Here is a 21,193-nt window from a genome sequence, read left to right on the forward strand (position 1 = left end):
AGAGGTTATGGCGTCACATGGGGAGCCGTGGCTGAACTCCTGGGGCAGTGGGCTGCAAGTGGCTAGGGAGAAAGCGATCATTCTGGAGATGGTAATATGGAGGTGGGGCTCAGGGACCCCTCAGTGTCCTCCAAGAACCTGTATGGCTGTGTGTGGAGGTCTTTGTGTGTGACTCTCTGGGCTCTTGTAGCTGGAAGATGAGCTGGCGGCCATGCAGAAGAAGCTGAAAGGGACAGAGGATGAGCTGGACAAGTATTCTGAAGCCCTGAAGGATGCCCAGGAGAAACTGGAGCTGGCAGAGAAGAAGGCAGCTGACGTGAGTATTAGGGGATGGGTTTCATCCACACACGTAGACCTTCATGTTAATACGACTCAATTCCAAACACTCTAACATTTGCAAGTACATACTTCTGAGTTCACAGAACACAGGCATATATATTCACATACAGCTTTGACTATGACCACATATGCCCTCATCACAACATGTATTGTCTTTCTTAAAGACCTACAGAAGTCATATTTTTGTCCTGCTCTCAGCCCGGGAGTTTAATTCTCTTTTCTAGGACCTAGACAAAGGGAGAGGATTCCAAGTTATCACATATCCCATCTCCTCCCCCATGCCACATTCTTGGTTTTTTGTCCAAGGCTTGGCACATAGATATGTGTATTAATAGGGAACCTCTCATCTCTCAACTACCCGACAAAGCCAGCTCGGATTTCACAATGGGAAATAGAGGTCACATCGACCCTGGCCCTATATGGATTTATTTATCTTGATGCATGTGGGCATGTGCCCACTGCGAGATGCCATCGGAAGCATTGCTCACAGGGTAGCAGAGAGGTCCTCAGAGTGATAGATTATAATAGAAACGAAGCAGGAGTCTTAGGGAGGAAAGATATTACTGCTAGGCCTTACCCTATGACCGTAAGCATTGTGGCTTCTCATTTGAAAAGGAAACAAATTCTCTTTTTCCATTCATATTATCTCATAATCACCTACTTTCCTTCATCTGCAACCTTGAAGTTTGACGCAAAGGTAAATGAGAGACTAGATAGGAAAATTGTTTTTGAGGAAAAGTATCTTAGAAATCTTAACGGCAACAAGAGACTGTCCCAGCTGATGAAAAATACAGCGAACAGGAAAGAGGAGTGTATTTAAAATCACATTTACTTCTGGAGAATATTTAGAGGAACACAGTGTATCTTTCACGCATACTCTCAGACCCTCAGGTGCAGGCTCTGGGCCAGGAAGTTTCTGATCTTCCCTTTGAGTTCCCACCACTTCCAGGGGCCCAGGAAGCAGTGAAGGTTGAATATATGATGCCAGTGAAGGTTGAATATATGATGCCAGAAATTAGAAACACAAACTTGAACATATACATTATATATACGTATAGTTTCCAAAAGTTTCAGACTCTGCAAACTATTAATTATCCCTTTGTGGGAACCATTACAAACAAACAAACACAATATAGGCTACCTTTAGGGCTTGGGCAAGGGTTTGATGGCCAGCTTCAGTCGCCTCCCCAGGGTTCCAGGGACAGATGGATGGATCTCTCTGGTATGGGCACGAGGATAGACGTTTTCACAGATGAGCACAGTGTCAGGATCCTCATGGGTTTTATGAGATGTTGGGGTAACAATTCTCTGGTGGAAGTCCCTAGGCTGAAGGAGCTAGTGATGTGGGCTTGAGGAGGTGTTTCCAAGAACAAGAAGGAGAACAAGTCTAACCTGAGATCTTGGGAGAGGGAGAATGACAGAGGCTCTAACCAGTGTACCACTATCATCAGGAAGAGAAAGGAATCTACCGGGGATGAATTCTGTCTATGCTGAGCTGTCCACACACACACACACACACACACACACACACACATCGCCACCTAGATATGGTCTACTCAATATATTCATTTGAAAGAAGTTTCCTCCTGTTTATACAGGAATCCAACAAAACCATTTAAATGTATAAAGTGTGGGTTAAACATACCCTCATCCCACTTCTCTTCCCCTTGTTGGCTTTCCCTCAAAGGGAGTACCCTCAGAGATATGGATAAGAACAAGAAGTAGGACAGGGAGGTTGTGGCCAGTAGGCAACATTTTATCAGGCAAGTTTGAAATGGAAGCAGGAAGAAAAGCTTCTTTCCTCAAATCTGGGGTCAGCCCACGACCGCCAGTGGTGTAACTCTCACCACAGCCTGGTTTTGTAAATTGAGTTTTATTGGAACATAACCATGCTCAGTCATTCAAGTATTGTTTACTGGCTTTCTCTCTACAATGAAGTAGTTGCCAGAGAACCTGCAACCTGCAAAGCCAGAAATATTTATTCTTTGGCTATTTAGAGAATAAGTTTGCTGACCCCAAAGGGTCAAAGAAGGCAAATGAGGTGTTTTCAGGAATGGGGAGATATGCTGGATAAGGAGGAGGAGCAAGGATTAGAGTAGAAAGCAAGGGTCATTAGCAGCATGATATGTGCATCGCTGAGGGAAGGTTGCCCTGTCCAATCCAAAGAGAGTTAATGGCTCAGCTTCTGTTTTTGAGATTAATAAAGAAATCAACAGAGCATATTACCTAGATGTAGCTGTAATGGGAAGTGAGGTGAAGTCAACAAGTGCACATTTACACAGAAGTTCTGGTTATCTGAGAAGCCTTTCTGGAAAGTATAGGATTTTCTAGAACTGCTTTAACAAAGAAAGGGAGAAGGTGTGGCAAAGCCAGTCCAAGCTTAAAACTGGCAAATACACACACGTAGACTTTACCAATTTAGCATCTTTAAGTGTACAGTTCAGCAGCAGTAAGTATATTTATATTATTGTGTAACCACACCAGGCCCTGTTAATCCACGATGAAATCAGAAGCAGTTTAGGGAGACACGGGGAAAGAGGAGTGCACTGGTTGGGTCAGGTGCAAAGCCATAACACCCTTTTTTAGTGACAGGCGGTGGGAGAGATGAGGAGAGAAGGGACAGGGCTAGACAGAACCCTGTTGGTATATGTATTGTTTGTCACTAGGAAAACAATACTGTTTGGCTCCTTGCCGCCTATGCATCATGTTCCTAAAGGCTCCCGGGAGCCAGCCCATCTGTTTCCCTGGATCAAGAGGAGATTATCTGTTCAAATCTGCCACCTCAGGAATGCAGTGGTGCTTCAACACCCCTTTGGCTGGTCTAGGATGAGGCCAGCTTCTTCACTAGGGCACAGGGAGATGCAATAGTGCCCCCTACTGATCAGCACCCAGATGACAAAATCGCACTTCTGCTTCCCAGGTCCCTCTGGTCAGATTTCTACAGGGAAGAGTTTACTGGGAATCTGAACCATGCTCTTTCTTCCCAGTTCCTGGGGTGGGAGAAAGCTTGCGGAGTGGGAAATCGAACGGCACAGGTTACTCTACTGAGCCAGTGTCTGTCCAAGTTGTTTCTTCTGAGCGGACAGTATTTCACGAAAGAGACAGGAACACAGAGTCCCTGGAGGGGCATCCTCAGGCCAGACTCTGAGGACATTAGTCCTTTCAGGGGTTAGGATTCTTGAGTCTAAGTCCTGTTCCGTGTCATCATTCCCTAGGGGAAAAGAGAGCTGTACCAGAGGAGAGCTGATCATTATTACTTACTGGGAAGGGAGGAGGAACACAAAGAAACAAGAGAAAAGATAAAATTCTCAAGTCTCTTTACTGTGGTGCTTCCAGAAATCCTGCAAGGCAGTACTCGTAGGGGCGGCTTGTTTGCTTTCCTTCTTTTTTTTTCAATGACTATTTTTTCTTTATTTTATTTGAAAGGCAGAGGTGGGGGAGATAAAGAGAGAGAAAGAAACAGAGATCTTCAATCTCCTGGTTAAAATGCCCATAACAGCCAGGGCTAAAGTCAGGCTAAAACCAGGAGATCAGGACTCAATTCAGGACCCAAGTACTTGAGCCATCATCAGAAGCAGAGTAGCCAGGACTTGAACCAAGGCACTGTGATATGAGATGTGGTGTCCCAAGTGGTGACTTTATCACTGCACCAAATGCCTACTCCTTAAGGGGCAGTTTCCAACTCTTTAATAGTTTCCTGGGGGCAGGGTATCTACAAGCAGCAGCGGTGGTGAAACTGGTGAAAGTTATATCAGAGAACGAAGGCTGGTTCCATAGCATGGTTTTCTAGGTTCTCATATCTTGCTATTGCACAAAGGATCTGGTAGCAGTGGTCTGTAATAGAGGATTCCTTCCTAATAAGGACATCTTCCATCATTATCCACAAGATGGATTCTAAGTGAGGGTTAAATTACCAAGTCATGAATCCCTGCAAGGTGTGAAGGGGATGGCAGGTTGGTTAATTGGTGGTGCATGTTGGCGCTCAAAAGTGACAGGGGAAGATTGGTGTTCTAAATAGCGCACTGAAGTCCATAGCTGATGACAAATAGAATGAGAACTTTGCCAACTTGCCCATCTCTTCCATTTCGAAAGTTCCATTCAGTGACTTCAAAGAGATGGGACAGAACCTACCTGAGCAGACTTTGACAGGAGGGCTGGAGGGGGCTCTTTTGAAGATGAGGCTCGGAAAGTCTTTTAGGCTCTCCTTACAAACTACTTTTGCAGTCTGTGGTGAGTTGGGAGGAAGCAGAAGTAGGATGTTTATTCCGTGGAGAGGAGACGGGGTACCCCAGTGGGTAAGCGGTGGTGAGTAGGCATTGGAGGGAAGAGGGGTCACCTGCGGGAGGTTAAGGGCAGCCCAGTGCTGAACCGTTCATTGTGGGCAGCTCGCCTGGCAGGAGAGGCTAGACAGTGACGCGCCTCCCCGTTACCATGGTAGCCTTCCCTCTTCCCAGCCCCGCCCCCCTTTACTGGCCGGAGGAAAGGCCGTCGCCTAGGGCAACCAGGAGGCCCCGCCCCTCGCTCCGGCCGCGACTCTCCTCCAGTCGAAGGCCTTCCCGCCTGCCTGGCGGTGGGCGGGCTCCGCGGTGGTGGCGTCACATCCGGGCGGGTGGGTGAGTTCCGGTATTTCAGGGAGGAGCAGGCGGAAGTAGGGGTGAGAAGCGGCTGCAACGCCGAGCGGAGGAGGCAGGAGCCGGAGCGCGAGAAGCAGCTGGGTGGGCACCATGGCCGGGATCACCACCATCGAGGCGGTGAAGCGCAAGATCCAGGTTCTGCAGCAGCAGGCGGATGATGCAGAGGAGAGGGCCGAGCGCCTTCAGCGGGAGGTGGAGGGAGAAAGGCGGGCCCGAGAGCAGGTACGGAGAGGGCGAGGCTCCTGAGGGCGGGGGTGGCCCTGAGTAGGGTGCCGGACCCTGGATAGGGTCCCTTTCGCTGTGGAGCGTGGTCCTTTGCGGTCGGGTAGGCTCGGAGATGGAGTTGGAGCTTAGAGGATGGGTGGGGCTCCGCTCTGCAAGGGACAGCGAGCGGGCGAGGAGGGGACTGGGTGCTTGGGCGAGCAGGCAGGCTTGACCTTTGAAGGCATCGAGCCTCATCGGACCTGGGGAGTGATTTTCCTCCTCCTTTCTCCTGGCTCATTCATTCAGTGCCTCGCAGTCGGGCGCGGCCGGGGGAGGTGCTCAACGGCTTCTCCCTCCCCCACTTTTTCATGAAGGGTGGGGGGACTTTGCTCTGGCTTGAGGTTTCCGGCCCGAGAGGTTAGAGAGTGGGGTTTAGAGAGTGGGTGGGTGCTTCTGTGATCTGGGAGGGGCAGGGCTGAACCCTCTGTGAAAGGGTGGACGGCTGGGGTGGGAACTGCCGGAAAGCCCCCGGCCTGGCCTGCTGGCTGCTTTTCCGCTCCCCTCCTCCTGCTCAGGAAGTGAGGCAGCAGTCGGCTAAGAGGAAGCGCGGTGCTCCCCCTCCCTTGATGAGCTTGAGGCCACAGCACCGGCCTCCATCCTCCCGGCCTGCGACCCGTTCCTCTTCACCGGGAGATCTTGCGACTGTTAACACCCACTTTCCCAGTCGGGGCGAAGAGGCGTGCAAATGTGGGAGGCAGCCAGACTTGCCTGGCCTTATTCAGGATGGCCTGGAAGGCAGGAACTTCGGCCATATTCAAGCCTGTATCGCTGAAGTGTGATCAGTGCAAGCTGAACTAGTTAAGGATGTATCTTCCAAGCAGAGCTGATAAGCCAGTGTGTGGCAGCCCGTCAGCTGGCGTGCCAGAATCGAGGTTTCTGATTGACCTGGCTAATGTGGTGGATGCAGATAGAGAATAATGAGTTCTGGGCGACCATAGTGATGTTCCTCTGATGTTTCTCCATTGCCCGGTACACTGGCTTTCTTCTTTCAGTTCATCAAATATTTGTTCAACTGAAAGTTGGAACATAGAATGTTGGTGGAATGAATGATGATTCTTGAGATTTCTTGAAACCACTTTCTGTTTAGAAGTGGTTGACTAATTTTAGTAAGCCATTTATTTTCCAAGGTCTAGGACGAAGTCTAGTGGGCGGAGCTGATCTCCTGAGTTGAGGCTTTGGTTTTGGAGGATTTTGAGAGTAAAGTAACCATTGCCAAAATTTGAAGATCTGATGAAAGAACTCCTGTGGTTTGCTGGTGTTCTTTGTTCTTTTTTCCCTTGGTGCTTTGCGGGGTGTGTGGGGGTGCTGCTCCTTTGGGGAGTGACTGAAATGTATTGATGGGGCGGAGAGGGTGGGGAAGGATGGGGCAGCTGCACTTGAGGTTGTTACTTACAGATTTAGAGTACTCAGTTTTATAACTGGGCCTGGGGGTGCTGGGGGCCTGCTGTCTTCCGTCACCGTTTTCTAGGTGGATTTGTCTCTTGTCAGTTTGCCAGCAACTCCTAATTATCAGTTCGAGTGAGGTGGACTGGCTGGGTGACTGACTAGTGACACTTCCTCATCTCCTTTGTTCTGGAGACTACATATTCCCCACGCGGAAGACAGGATGGCTGAAGGAGCTGGCCATGTGTTCAGCTGTGGAGTCTTGGGCTCAACATTATAATATGGCATCCTAGAGTAATCTCAGGTGGATGCTGTTCCCCACCCACCCACTTACCCACGGTGTGACTGAAGCGATAGCGGAGCCAGCAGCCTCAGGTGTTTTCCTAAGCTACTCCTTCATTCAGAGGCTGCCAAATTTGCTTACTGAGCTGAGCCCTAGTAAGGAAGTGTTCAGAATGGGGAAGTGGGGTGGTAGTTAAACATGTGTGAAACCAGTAGCTCCTGGGTGCCTAAGCTTTTGACTTTGTGCTCTAGTGAGGAGGAGACACCATGGGAAGGGGTGTGGGAAGGGGCGGGGTGCTTGGTCTGCTCCTTATCCTCTTAGGGCACTCTGGAATGTGGGGTTTGCAATCCCTCCCTCCTCTGGAGCAGGAAGCTCAGCACTCCCTGATGGTATCTCATGGGATTGTCAATTATTTCTCTGGTTACTTTGTATAACATCCAAGCCACCCCTGTTGGGAAGCTGGATGAGTCCAAAGCTAAGACACTATTTAAATGTTGTGCTGGGATCCCGCTTCTGCTTTGGGTCTAGACATTGACCTTTTATAATGTAGTACCCTGACAAACCCACTTTCAGTTTTGTTTCCTTTGTACTTCTGGCTAAAATTAAACAGATGGCAACATGATATTTTGAAAATTATTTATTTGAAAGAGTGATGGGGGAATCTTGAATCTGCTGGTTCACTTTACAAATGGCCCCATGGCCCATGGGGGGGCCAGGCTGAAGCCAGTAGCCCAGAAATCCAACCAGTCTCCCATGTGGGTGGCAGGGCCCAATTACTTGGGTCATCCTCGTTGCTTTTCCCAGGTACAGTAGTACCAGGGAGCTGGATCTGTAGCACAGCAGGAAGGACCCAAACCTGTGCTCTGATTTGGAATGTTAGAGGTGGCCGCTTCAACTTGCTGCACCTGCAACACTGGGCTGCAACATTAAGTTTAAATGCAGTTTTTTTTTCCTTACCTGTTTTTTGTGGTGGTGGTGATAAAAAATATGCAAAACAAAATGTATCATTATAACCTCTTAAGTGTACAGTTCACCCTTATGTGTTTTTAACCTCTTAACTTTCCTGGTGTGTGTGTGTGTGTGTGTTTTCCCCTTTTCTAAAAAACTTGGAGGGAATGAACTGAGCTCTTTTTTTGGAGGGGGTGGGGAAAGGGAGTGAGCTTTGAACAACAGTTTTGATTCTGGCCTTAATCTCAAATTCTTAATCTCTAGACGGGGCTAGAATGTTTTACTCTTGGGTGGTTCTCTCCTACTTGGTGGGGTCTGGTGGCCTAAGCAGCAGGCTTTATCACCTTCCTTTGGTTTGGATTTGCTTTTCTGCCGTGCCCCGCCCCCTGCAAGGAGCACACACTCACAGGAGAGGCAAACAGCCCTTTGCTCCTAGTGCCTCACTTAGGCTCCACCTTTGTTTACTTTGGGGCCTGTAGCTCTCTGTTCCCTTCCTTCCAACCTGCCTGCCTCCTGGTAGGATTTAAATTCCCCAAGGGCACGGTGTCTCTGTGGGTAGGTGCAGTCCTTTACACTCAGGGTCAAGCCCAATTCTAGTCTTTGTCCTTTCAGTTTCATCTTTTCTATCTAAAAAGAGGAACGCCAGCATGGCAGATTGCCAGATGTAGGCTAATCCCCTTCTACCCGTGGCCCCATTCTGCCCCTGAACACCATGGGCATGTCAAGTTTCTTGCCTGGAAAGGTATGGTGTACCCTGGGCATGTTTGGAATGGAGGATGGTAGCGTTGAAACCAAACATTTCATAGCTGAAGCTGTTGTCAGGCGTCTTCTGAAGTTGCTGTTGCATTCCACTCCCACCGCTGGGATCTTTGCCTTCTGGGCTGTGGAGAATCCTATTATTATCTGAAGGGTCAGACCTCAGAGTATGTCCTCCGCGCGGGGTGGAGAGGAGCCGTCTGAAAGGCCACAGCCGCACCCGGGCTGGCGAGCTACAACTGAGCTGATGGGGAAAGCACAGGGCTTACCATTTCTCCCGCCCAGACTGAGCCACGGAATCCTAAGTCAAACTCTGGTGCTTGGTTATTCACCTGAAAGGCTCTGGCTTGAAGGAAAAGGCAGGTTGTCTTCCTTATTCCTTTAAACAGCACATCAGGTCTTGATTTTACAAGCTTTTTTTTTTTTTTTTTTTTTGTAAAGAGAACTGATCCTCTGGGGGAGGAGAAAAAAAGAGAACAGCAACATCTTGTCTGCCCCCCCCCGCCCCCCCCAGAGCCTCTGCCCCCCCCTCCCGCCCCCCAGCCTTGGGGGGGTCTGCGGAGCCTTTGCTGGGGTTCCTGTCTTGGGCCCGGCTCTCTGACACAGGCCTTTTGATGCGCACATGCTCTCGTGAGGGCACCGAGATGTATTTTCTCCTCCTCTCTCTTCAGCTTTGCTAAGAATTCTATTGCACATCCTGACCTGTGGGAGAAACCACCCAAGCCATCTTGTTGTCGTGGAGACTATACACCCCTCCCACCCCCGTAGCCTGTTAACTCAAGTTTGGATAACTGCTGCTGAGCCGGGTTGGGACCTGACATTTCAGGAGCTTCTTCCAAACCCACTTGCATTTTTTTGCTGCTTGGTTCTAGGCATCCGAAGAGGGTGAGTTGTTGTACTGGCCATTTGCTAGTTCCCTGCCTGATAGCCTGGCTTGATGTGGACTGGCTGGCCTTGTTGGGTTTGTGAGGAGAGATGTGTGTCGTCGTGGGGACATCATCTGTTTTCCTGAAAGAGCCAGAGCATACCATCTCCGTGCTGTTTTTTGAATGGTATAGTTAGAGACAGGAATGGTCTCTTAGTTATTTCAGCTTATGTAGCCATCTCCGTTTTCTTTTTCAGTAGTCTGGTGGTTAGAATGTAGCCCCAGCTCCCCACCCTGCCTTCCTAGTCTCTTGAACTCTCATATGTTTATATGTGGAAAATTTTGTGCCAATCCTGATTGTTAACAGGAGTCTTTTGGGCCATATCCTTCCCCATAGGGGCTGATGGCCCAGATTTCTATAGCTGCCCCTACTGCTGCCTGCTAGGAGGAAATCAGGGTAATAGAATTCAGGCACAATCTGGGCTGTAGAAGAGAGATCGTGTTTACCAGGCGCCTGGATAAGCATCTGAACTGGGTGGTGTGCAGGGCAGATTACATTCTTGTGTGGTTGTGGCAGTCAGCATACCTGCCACCATAAAGGCTGGGTCTGAGGAGGGAGGCGTTTCTGCCATGAGAGTGTGGCTGGGTGTGCAGCTGCCTCCTCCATTCCTTGTTTCTTATTCCACTGGTGGGGAGGCAGCATGGCATTTCTTGGATTCTAGCCTGTGCTTTGTTGCGGGATGGCTGCCAGGAGAGGATCGCCACAGCTGTAACTGGGGGGTGAAGCTGCAGGGATGGCTAGTGGAATGGAAAGGACATGGTGGAGAAGTTGGAATGGTAGAAACGCTCCCTTCTGCCCCAAGTGGTTCTTGTCATATCAAAGCAGAGAAGTTTAACCTGCAGCGGCTCCTCCTCATTGTCAGTTTAAGGGGATGAGGGAACAAGTTCAAGGGATGGGGGTAGATATCCCAACATTCCGTTCTTCTGCTTTCCAGTCTGGCAGGCTATTCTGGAAGACATTCTCTTGGCTAGTTGTGTTCCAGATGTAATTAGGGTAAATTGATCAGGGTTGGCCACTTGAGTTAAGCAACAAATTAATAGATAACCCAAGATTTCCTCTTTAAAGACGCCTTGCTTATTTATTTTTTCCCCTTTATGAGACACTTGGAACAAAGGTGTTGAGGGTGAGACACACCTCCAGGCCACAGCTCAAGCAGATGGAGCCCTTCACGGGCTACCTTTGCTGACGCCTGTGTGTTCAGGAATTTGAGCTGAGTCCAGAAGCAGTTGGTAATGTCACTGGTCTGCACAAGGAACTGAGTTTTAAAACATTCTTCCTGTGGAACATCTATGAGTTGGTTGATGGGGAAGGGAGGAAATACACATATATAATGAGATCCACTGGGTTTCTTAGCGTCTGAGTTTCTAATCTGCTAGATTCTGGCCTCTTTGTGTCAGTCAACTCCAGTCTTACTGTCATAACTAATTCTTTTCACCACATCTCTGCTTCCCTTTTCCATTCTTTCATCTGAACACAGGCTGAGGCTGAGGTGGCTTCCTTGAACCGCAGGATCCAGTTGGTGGAAGAGGAGCTGGATCGTGCTCAGGAGCGCTTGGCCACTGCCCTGCAAAAGTTGGAAGAAGCAGAAAAAGCTGCTGATGAGAGTGAGAGGTTTGTAGCGTACCCTGCTGGAATGTGGGTTTTGAAAGTTCATAATATCTTTGGTCAAGATCTCCTTATAGTTCTGTTTTTGAAATAGTAACCTATTTTTTTTAAAGATTTATTTATTTATTTGAAAGGCAGAATGATAAATCTTTTTTTTAATATAAAGATTTATTTTATTTGAAAGAGTTATAGAGAGAAAGGTCTTCTATCCATTGGATCAGTCCCCAAATGGCTGCAACAGCTGGAGCTGAACCAATCTGAAGGCAGGAGCCAGGAGCCTCTTCTGGGTTTCTCATGTGGGTGCAGGGCCCCAAGGATTTGGACCATCCTCCACTGCTTTTCCAGCCCATTAGCAGGGAGCTGGATTGGAAGTGGAGCAGCCAGGACTCAAACTGGTACCCATATGGGATGCCGGCACTGCAGGCCAGGGTTTTAACCTGCTGCTCCACAGCACTGGCCCCAGAGTGACAGATCTTCTATCCCATGCTTCACTCCCCATTTGGCCACAACAGCCAGGTCTGGACCAGGCTGAAACCAGGAACCAGGAACTGCATCTGGGCCTCACATGTGAGTGGCAGGGCCCAAGCTCTTGGGCCATCTTCTGCTGCGCTCTCAGGCTCATTAGCCGGGAACTGCATTGGAAGCGGAGCAGCTGGGACTTTAAGTGGCACTCCAGTATGGGATGCAGATGCTACAAGCTGTGGCTTAACCTGCTTGCACCACAACGCCAGCTCCAGTAACCTCTATTGAAAAAATAGAGAGAGGGAGAGACAGAGAGATCTTCCATCCACTGGTTCATTCCTCAAATGGCTTCAATAGCTGGGGTTCAGCTAGACCAAAGCTGGGATCCAGGAACTTCTTCCAGGTCTTCCAGGTCTCCCATGTGGGTACTTGGGCCATCCTCCGCTGCTTTCCCAGGCCAGTAGCAGGGAGCTGGATCGAAAGTGGAGTAGCTAGGACTCAAACTGGCTCCCATATGAGATTGCAGGTGGCTGCTTAACTTGTTATACCACAACACACAGCCCTGGCTCCTCCTGCCTTTGATCTACAGAATCTGAAAGTCTGGAGGTAGAGCCAGCAATCTGTTTGTTAAAGACTATTTTATTTATTTGCAGGGCAGAGTCACAGAGAGAGGGAGAGACAGAGGTCTTCCATCCACTGGCTCATTCCCCAAATGGCCGCAACAGCTGGGGCTGGGCCAGTCTGAAGCCAGGAGCCAGGAACTTCTTCCAGGTCTCCCACATGTGTGCAGGGACCCAAGCACCTGGGCCATCTTCTGCTTTCCCAGGAGCATTAGCAGGGAGCTGGATTGGAAGTGGAGCAGCCAGGATTCTAACTGGTACCCACATGGGATGCTGGTGTCTCAGGAGGCAGCTTTACCTGCTATGCCACAGTGCTGGCCCCCAATCTGTGTTGTAATTGCTTTGTGCAAGTTGGGATTTTTTTTTGTTTTTGTTTTTTACATATATCTTCATAAAAAATTTCTAGAAGAATTATTGAGAAAGAGGTTACTTCTGATGGAGCCATTCTAATGTGAGCAGGGAGACTTAGACTTTTTCCTTTATGCCCTTCTGGTATCCACTCATACCATACTTTCTTTCTTAATAAACATGTAGGGGCTGGTGCTGTGGCTTTGCAAGTAACACTGCTACCCACAATGCCAGCATCCCATATGAGCACCAGTTGGAGTCCCAGCTGCTCCACTTCCAGTCCAGCTCTTTGCTATGGCCTGGGAAAGCAGTGGAGGATGGCCCAAGTGCTTGGGCCCCTGCACCCACGTGGGAGACCCAAAGGAGGCTCCTGGCTCCTGGCTTTAGATCGGCTCAGCTCTCGCTGTTGCGGCCATTTGGGGAGTGAACCAGTGTATGGAAGACCTCTCTGTCTGTGCCTCTGTCTCTCTCTAACTCTGCCTTACAAATAAATAAATAAATAAATCTTTTAAAAAATGTATTATTTTTATAAGGAAAAATTTTATTTTTTAAATTATTTGAAATGTAGAGTGACAGAAAAAAAGATCTTGCATCCATTGGTTACTCCCCAAAATACCCCCAATATTCAGGGTTAAGCCAGGCCAAAACCAAGAGCCCAGAACTCCATCCTGGTCTCCCACATAGGTGGTAGGGGTCCCAGTCCTTGAGCTGTCATCTGCTTTCCCTGGGTGTGCATTAGCAGGGAGCTGGATCAGAAGCAGAGACCAGGTGCTTCCAAACAACAGCCCAACCCACTGCACCCCTAGCCCCAGGAAATTTTTTTTCTTAAAATTTTTTTTTCTTTCTGGACTCACACTTCCTGCTGCCTCCCCTTAAGATTTATTTATTTGAATGGCAGAATTAGAGAGGAGAGACAGATTGATCTTCTGTTCACTGGTTACTCCCAAAGGCTGCAATGGCCAGGGCTGGGGCAGGCTGAGGCGAGGAACCAGGAGCTTCTTCTGGATCTCCCAAGCACTTGGGCCATCTTCTGCTGCTTTCCCAGGTGCAGCAGGGAGCTGGATCAGAAGTGGAGCAGCCGAGACTCAAACTGGCGCCCATATGGGATGGTAGCAGCTTTACTCACTATCCCTCAATTCCAGCCTTCCAGGAAAAGTTTTGAAAGAAATAATTAAACTCGTGTTTTGGGGTGGGGCTTTTGGATTTCCATTCGAATGACAAGGAGAGAAGAATGGGCTTTAAAGATACAAATGTGGGCTCCTTGGACTGGAGCTGGTGACAAACTCCTCAGGGTGTCAGTGCTGCTTTTGTCCTGTTTCTGGCAGAGGTATGAAGGTTATTGAAAACCGGGCCTTAAAAGATGAAGAAAAGATGGAACTCCAGGAAATCCAACTCAAAGAAGCTAAGCACATTGCAGAAGAGGCAGACAGGAAGTATGAAGAGGTAAGGCACCTTCTATTCGTCCCTCTTTCTGCGGTGACATCGGCCTTCTTCAGAGAATTGTGGCAGAAATGGCTTCTTTGCCTCACTGAGCTGTACCTTGATCTCTTCCTGTAGGTGGCTCGTAAATTGGTGATTATTGAAGGAGACTTGGAACGCACAGAGGAACGAGCTGAGCTGGCAGAGTCGTGAGTATCTTGCTCCCCAAATTTTGTGGTACTGTCTTGTCTCTTCCCCCTTGGCTTGGGCACTAATATGAATAAACTAGCATTCCTTCAACCTTGTTAAACAGGGCCCTGCAGAGGGAGCCAGCTGGCACGCTTTTTTTAGAGTCTGAGAATGGCTTTGGGTTTCCTCCCCCTCTTCACTTGAGTAGTGACAGGTGTCAAATGAGGCTTGCTTCTTTATTTTCGGGAGAGCTTACAAATTGAGGGAAAATAAAGGCTAATGGTGTACAGTTAACTGGAAGACCCTACCCAGTCCATCTACCTGGAGATTCTGACTGCTCCCCTCTTGGCACCTCTGGGCCTTGTATAACAAAGTCAGCGCTGATGCATATATATTTGTGCTTCCCTGGCATCCCCTTCCCAGACATGACATGTCATGACCATTGTAGTGTTTTCTTCCCATTTTTTGAATTTTTTTTTTCCCGTTTTGCTGCTTGTTTTCTTGCTGTGTTCCTTTTTGACCTTTTTCCCTCCCACAACCGGGCTTGTGCCACCCCCCCGTGACTATCACTAACAGCCGTTGCCGAGAGATGGATGAGCAGATCAGACTGATGGACCAGAACCTGAAGTGTCTGAGTGCTGCTGAGGAAAAGGTACTAACCATCACATGCAGAGAGGTTACGTGGATACGTGGGGGTGTGGTCTGGTCTGGTCTGGTTTGGTTTGTTTTGCAGCTGCCTCCCTTCCACTGGTTGAATTGTTGAGTGTTTTCTCACCTCTCCATCGAATGCTCCATTCTGTTCCACGTCCTTGGCATCTTTCATCTCTTTCCTAGTTCCTCCACTGCCTCTCCACAGGGTGTCTCCTTCCCTTGGGTGATTTGGGGGACTATTTGGGTTGGGCATTTGTTCCCACCTCCACCCCAGGTAGCAGGTACGACTTGTTCCTGGTCGTGATTTCTCTCAAGCATTCTTTCTTTGTTAGTATCCAAACATTCTGAACTCAGGAGAGTCCAGCTCCTGACCTGTCCTGTGGCAGAGGGAGGAGGGTTGATGCTTGCTCAGGTTACCTGGGAACTTCTCTTCCCCAGTGTACCTTCCAACTCTCTCTACATATAGGTTCAATTCACCTCTGTGTGTCTCTCTCCCTTTTTTTTTTTATTCTCTTCCTCTTCCCCTGTCCTCTCCTGTGGTATTTAAAATATTCACAGTAAGTGTTCTGAGCTGGAGGAGGAGCTGAAGAATGTCACCAACAACCTCAAGTCTCTTGAGGCTCAGGCGGAGAAGGTAGGGGCTGGTTTGTGAAGGTGACAGGCTTTGGGGCCTGGGCCCAGCCCTGCCCTTGCTGAAAGACTGGAAGTACCCTTTCCTTATAAAATCTAATAAGAATGCCCCCCTCCCTAAATTTTATTTATTTGAAAGACAGAAAGATCTCCTACCCACTGGTTCACTGCACAAGTGTCCATAATAGCTGGGGCTGGGCCAGGCAAAAACTGGGAGCTAGAAATTCGATCCAGTTCTTCCTGAGTGGCAGAAACTTAAGTACTTGATCCAGTATCTGCTGCCTGCCAGGGTGCACAGTAGCAGGAAGTTGGAATCAGGAGCAGAGTCAGGACTCAAACCCAGATTCTTCAGTATGGGATGTGGGCATCCTAAGTGGCATCTTAACGATAATGCCATAGACTTGCCTCAGAAAGTGTCTTTTTCCTAACCACCTATACTTACCATCTATTCAGATTCCTGGGTTTATTGCTGATTCTTGCACACTTTGATTGCTTTAGTTAAAAATAGCTATGTGGTCTCGGGTGCCTAAAGTCAAGGGCTCCTTAGGCTCCTGCTGCTGTGCCAAAAGGCAGAGATCAGGGCACTTAATAGGCTTTCTAGCAGACAGATGGGCAACAGAATCAGCTCTGAGACCTAATGAGCAATCAAGACCGATGCCTTCTCTTTATTATCACGTGGGCGTGTTTCAGTCCTAAACAGCAGAAAGGAAAAACACCACCTTGGGTTGATCTGAATAAGATCAGAGCTTAGGTCCATTTTAAAAATAAAGTTCCTGGAGGATTTTAACCTGAGGGTATGGTGGAGGTAAATGTATAGGCTATTGGATTTTAAGGACCCTAATGTCCCAAACTGGGCCTTACTCTTTCTTGGACCACTCAGCACATTAAGTCCAAGAAGATACTTAATGTAGGAGTAAAGGTAGGGAGGGGGGAACATTGTCTCTGTGACAAATTTCTACTCTGAAATTTTTATTCTTCTTTTACAGTACTCTCAAAAAGAGGACAAATATGAGGAAGAAATAAAGATTCTCACCGATAAACTCAAGGAGGTAAGCTGAGGGCATTTTAGGGAAGGACCAAGACATTCAGAACTGTATCAGGCGTTAATGTGGATTTAGACTGGCTAGCAAGGGCTCTGAAAGTTATGGAAGTTGAGGGTAGAAGAAGTTGAGATCCTTCTCTTTGTCTTGTTCATCTGATTCTGACTGGTTTCACATTTCCCCCAGGCGGAGACCCGTGCTGAATTTGCTGAGAGATCGGTAGCCAAGCTGGAAAAGACAATTGATGATTTGGAAGGTATGGAGCCTGGGAAAGGGTTCAAATAGAGAAATGTAGAGGAAGACCTTGCCCAATAACCATTAATTAATTGGTAGCGACTTGGCATATATCAGGTGCCCATCCTTTGCCATGACTAGGTAAAATGGGTTGATCCTAGAATTGAATTTTTACATTGAATTTTTTCTTTTAAAAAGACTTTACCTAATATTCTGGAATTTGCCTCCTTCCTTCTGAGGAAACGTAATGGTTGCCTTTACCGCCAACTTAGTAGAGTGTCTTAAATCTTTAGTCTGTGTATTGAAATATATACTGAAATACATATTGAAATAAATATTGAAGCCCTGATCTCAGTGACAAAAGTTCATGCCCCTCGCCATGACCACTTTTGGCAATCCCGTTCACTACTCACGTGTGGGTATGTCCCAGGAGATGAAGCTCTGGAATAACCACATCTTGGAGCTTACCAGTGCCAGGGCTTTGTCACTGCTTCCCATCCTTGCAATTTGGCGGCTATCTACCCCGACAAGGGGAAGTACCCTTTGCCTTGGGAACCCTGAGGTGTGCTCCCAGTAGCAGGATGTTCTTTGGAGGAGTTTGAGGAGGCAACCTTTGGAGCAAAAGGGCCATGAACAGTGGTCAGATTTGGTAGGCAGAGAAGTGTCTGAGTGTGAATGTCTGCCTTTTCCATGTTCTGTTTTTGTTCAGTGTTATCATGGCTAGGAATTGGGCTAGTTGGGGGGTGGGAATGGTATCCTCGAGTGCCTTTGGTAACAGAAATTTTTACTCATGACTGGGCCAGGTTCTCAACCCTTGCTGCAATCAGATAAAGGCATCAGGAAGTGCAGTTGGTCCTCGGGGACAGTGGATCTCAAAGTGGCTAGTCACAGCTGCCAGGATAGATGTTTTCTGATATAAGACCCGTGGTCACACTTTTCCTAATTTCTGATTCCCTCTCTTCACCTGCTCTGATACCTTTCACTGTATCCCCTCATTCCTCCCTGTGGTTCCTGTGCCTGTCCAGATGAGCTCTATGCCCAGAAACTGAAGTACAAGGCCATTAGCGAGGAGCTGGACCACGCCCTCAATGACATGACCTCTATGTAACTATCTGACAGCAGAGTGGGGCTGGGATCTTGGCTTGTGGGAGGGAGCGGGTCTAGGCTCTGCATAGTGTGCTTTGGTTTTGTCCTTTGGAAACTAGAAGCTCTGCCCTTATCTGAAAACACTGGTGCTGGTTACTTTGGCAGAAGCTGGGGAGGCAGTTTAATCTTGGGTCAGTGGTAGAACCTGGATCTATGGGTAATTTTCATACTGTGTACTCACAGTTGATTACATTGTGATTTTTCTATTTGTTTCACAAATCTGATCTCAGGAGATACATTGCTAAAGGGAAAGTTCATCTAACCAAGGCAGTCAGGCCTGGAGAGCCATGACCTGGGCCTTAGCACATCATAACAAAATTCAGGTCTCCTGAGTGTATTTGATTTGTGCCCTGATACTAAAGTTCAGGGAAAATACTCCAGATGGGGAAATATCCAGTTCACCTAAGAATAAGTGCAGTCCCTGAAGCAAGCCAAGTGGTAAACAGCACCAAAAAGAGTTGTTGGGGACTTCATCTGTTTGCTGTGGACCCCTGATCCTTGACGCTAATCTGCCTCTCTTATGTATCTTTCCCACTAACCCTGAAAAGAAGCCAAATGACTCAGGCTGTAGTACCTGGCTCTTTTTTAGCATTCCTGCTGCCACCTCTTCCTTTTTTGCGCCTCTTCCTCTCTCAGATTGCTGTCTCAATTGATGCTAGTCCTTCTCACCTAGAGTATCCTTACTTTTTCACACAGATAACTATCACCGTTACTGCTCTGTTCTGGATCTGCCCCCTTTCCTCGGGGAACCCAGCGCCCCACTCTCGCTCTGGATTCCATTTGGGTCAGCCTGGCTGGTCCCCAAGGCCTTAGGATTTGGGGGACACAAATCAACTTATGTATTCTCTTCTACCCCAACCCCAAATTAAAATGTTGAGCTATTGGAAGCCACATGGCACTCTGATTGGTGTCACTGACAAAGCTGCTGCTAAAAAGGAGCTCTGGGGGTATGATGTGGAAAACAGCTGTTGTAGACTCCCCTCCTCTGACTTATAATCAAAGCCACTTTTGTGTGTGTCTATTTTTTCTTGGCATTTAAACTCAACTGATCTGACTCTATCAGAGTGGTGAACTAGTAGAGGTTCCTTAGAGTAGGAATTAGCTGAGTGAAATTATCTAGTCTTTTTACTTCCTGACTCAAATGGTCCTGGCCTGGAATGTGTCCATTCTCTCTTCAGGTCAGCTTCCTTTGATCTAGTGAGACGGACAGGCCATTGACAGGCTCACAGTACATGTTCTCCAGCCTTGCACAACCTCAGGACACCCTGACCATCCATCCATACACCTTATTGCTAAAATGGACCAACTGTGCCATCCCAAATCTCTGAAAAGTACATAACGGACAGAATCCACAACGCTTTTTTACATATGTGACGCTTACTACCATTTGCCTGCTAGTATGTGCTGGTGGGATATAAGCCGAGATAAAGTATTACTGGAAAAATGAAACAACCAATTATGCAGTATTTCAAATAGCGTGTGTACATGCAGGGACTGCTTCATTACATACATTACTTTCTGCTAGTGGAATTGTTCCTGGTTCAGATTATGTTCCTGGTTGAGATTACGGTACAAATGGATTCATCAGCTGACACTTACTGGAATCTTCTGGGTGTAGGAGCAATAAATGGGCAAGTAAATTAAAATGAGACAAGCAATAATGATGGGAGCACCATCCCTGCTCTGCCATTGCTCAGAATCTAGAAGGAGAAAGAACAACATACAAAAAGCTAGACACTCTGTGATGAGCGCCACAAGGAAGAAAGTGTCACGGAAGTAAGGAGAGAGAAGAGATTGAGTCCAGTAAGGATGATTAGGAAAGACTTCTGGAAGAATACAGGTAGTAGGCACTCCTAGGACAGGTATTAAAACTTGCTGCTTCTTTATCACGGGGCTCCAAAGGATTACATTTTTGATAAACAGTGAGGTGGAGGGGTACTGGATATTAAGCATTCTTGCTAAAGAGAAACAAAATTAGAAAGGCACAGATTGAGATGGGAAAAACACAGCAGCTATAAAGATAGATTCAGAGATGTATTTATTTATTTGAAAGGCAGAGAAAGAGTTTTACATCTGCTGGTTTAATCCTTCAGCTTCCAAGGCTGAAGCCAGGAGCTGGTAACTTCATCCAGGTCTCATGTGAGTGACAGGAACTCAAATACTCGAACCATCATGCACTGATGCCCAGGCACATTTAGGGTGCTGGATCAGAAGCAGGGTAGCTAGAACTAGAACTGAAACTTGGTTATGGGATGCAAGGGTCTAAAACAGTGGCTTAACCTGCTGCACCACAGTGCCTGCTCCTATAAAGGTAGATTTAAACAGAGTAGGGCACAGAGGTGTGTTCTAAAATCAGACTGGGGAGTTTTAATTTTAATTGGTGACAGGCTTGCCACTAGAGGTTTTGAACCAGGCATATGTTATGATCTGAATACCATATAAGAAGAATTAATTTGGCAGCTAAGTTAAGCTTGTGTGGGAAGGGGAGCAGATTACCAGAGTGATTCACTAAGATGATGGTTCCCAACTTTTAGTCATTTGCATACCATTTGATGGTTTTTGCCATATTAGCATGCTGTCTACGTTATTGATTTCTTCACATCTACTCTTGTTTTCAAATTTGATTTATTCTTATTCTGCATAATTCTATTTTGAAATCAAAAGTTTGTGCTGGTGTTTTTCTTAAGGCACATTAAAATCGATACAGCTAATAAAGTTTTACAGGTACACTGCCTGAGTACATACCACTACTGTGTATTACACACATGCTGCTGCACACATATTACTAGGAAATAATGTGCCACACTTTAGGAAATAACTGAGTTAGGGGTTTTTTTATTTTTATTTTTTTCCAAAGATTGATTGATTGATTTGAAAGAGTTACGGAGTGGCAGAGGCAGAGAGAGAGAGAAAGTCTTCCATCCACTGATTCGCTCTCCAAATGGCCACAACGGCCGGAGCTGGTGGCTGAAACTCAATCCTGGTCTCTAACATGACACCCAAGCACTTGCCATTATCTGCTGTCCCCCAGGGTGTGCATCAGCAGGAAGCTGGAATTGGAAGCAGAGTTGACTCAACCCAAGCAACATCTTAAACTGCAGTGCCAAATACCCACCCCACCACCCCTTCCTGTCAGTAATTGGACAGTACAGCTCTAGACCTTAAGTATGTTAGGCAGAAGGATTGGGCATTAGATGGACAAAGGCTTTTTCAAAAGGAATGAAGTAAAGAGAATAGAAAAGAGTGAGTGCCAGTCCAGGGTAGCAGAGTGAAATGTGCAGTGCTAAGCTCATGCTTTCATTTAATGGTGTACGTC

At 47.4% G+C, this 21,193-nt stretch overlaps 1 protein-coding gene across 8 annotated transcripts in view; it reads left to right on the forward strand.

The window, feature by feature from the left end:
* The window catches only part of TPM3 (tropomyosin 3), a 28,255-nt gene that overhangs the window by 570 nt on the left and 6,492 nt on the right, over positions 1 to 21,193 (forward strand). Inside the window, exons 2-10 of one of the 8 annotated variants that reach the window (XM_070077662.2) lie at positions 191 to 316; positions 11,011 to 11,144; positions 13,894 to 14,011; positions 14,126 to 14,196; positions 15,386 to 15,461; positions 16,444 to 16,506; positions 16,684 to 16,753; positions 17,757 to 17,835; positions 18,574 to 18,768. In XM_070077662.2, the coding sequence (XP_069933763.1) occupies positions 191 to 316; positions 11,011 to 11,144; positions 13,894 to 14,011; positions 14,126 to 14,196; positions 15,386 to 15,461; positions 16,444 to 16,506; positions 16,684 to 16,753; positions 17,757 to 17,835; positions 18,574 to 18,577 (741 nt within the window). In that variant the 3' untranslated portion in view covers positions 18,578 to 18,768. Of the gene's footprint in view, positions 1 to 190; positions 317 to 4,995; positions 5,196 to 11,010; positions 11,145 to 13,893; positions 14,012 to 14,125; positions 14,197 to 15,385; positions 15,462 to 16,443; positions 16,507 to 16,683; positions 16,754 to 17,756; positions 17,845 to 18,573; positions 18,769 to 21,193 lie in introns of those variants that run through there. The other 7 variants (XM_070077672.2, XM_051857258.3, XM_089299914.1 and 4 more) reach the window with 7 other exon arrangements.

Source organism: Oryctolagus cuniculus, chromosome 7 (assembly GCF_051225735.1).
Source record: "Oryctolagus cuniculus isolate XC-2025 breed Fujian yellow rabbit chromosome 7, ASM5122573v1, whole genome shotgun sequence".
NCBI classification, from domain to species: domain Eukaryota; kingdom Metazoa; phylum Chordata; class Mammalia; order Lagomorpha; family Leporidae; genus Oryctolagus; species Oryctolagus cuniculus.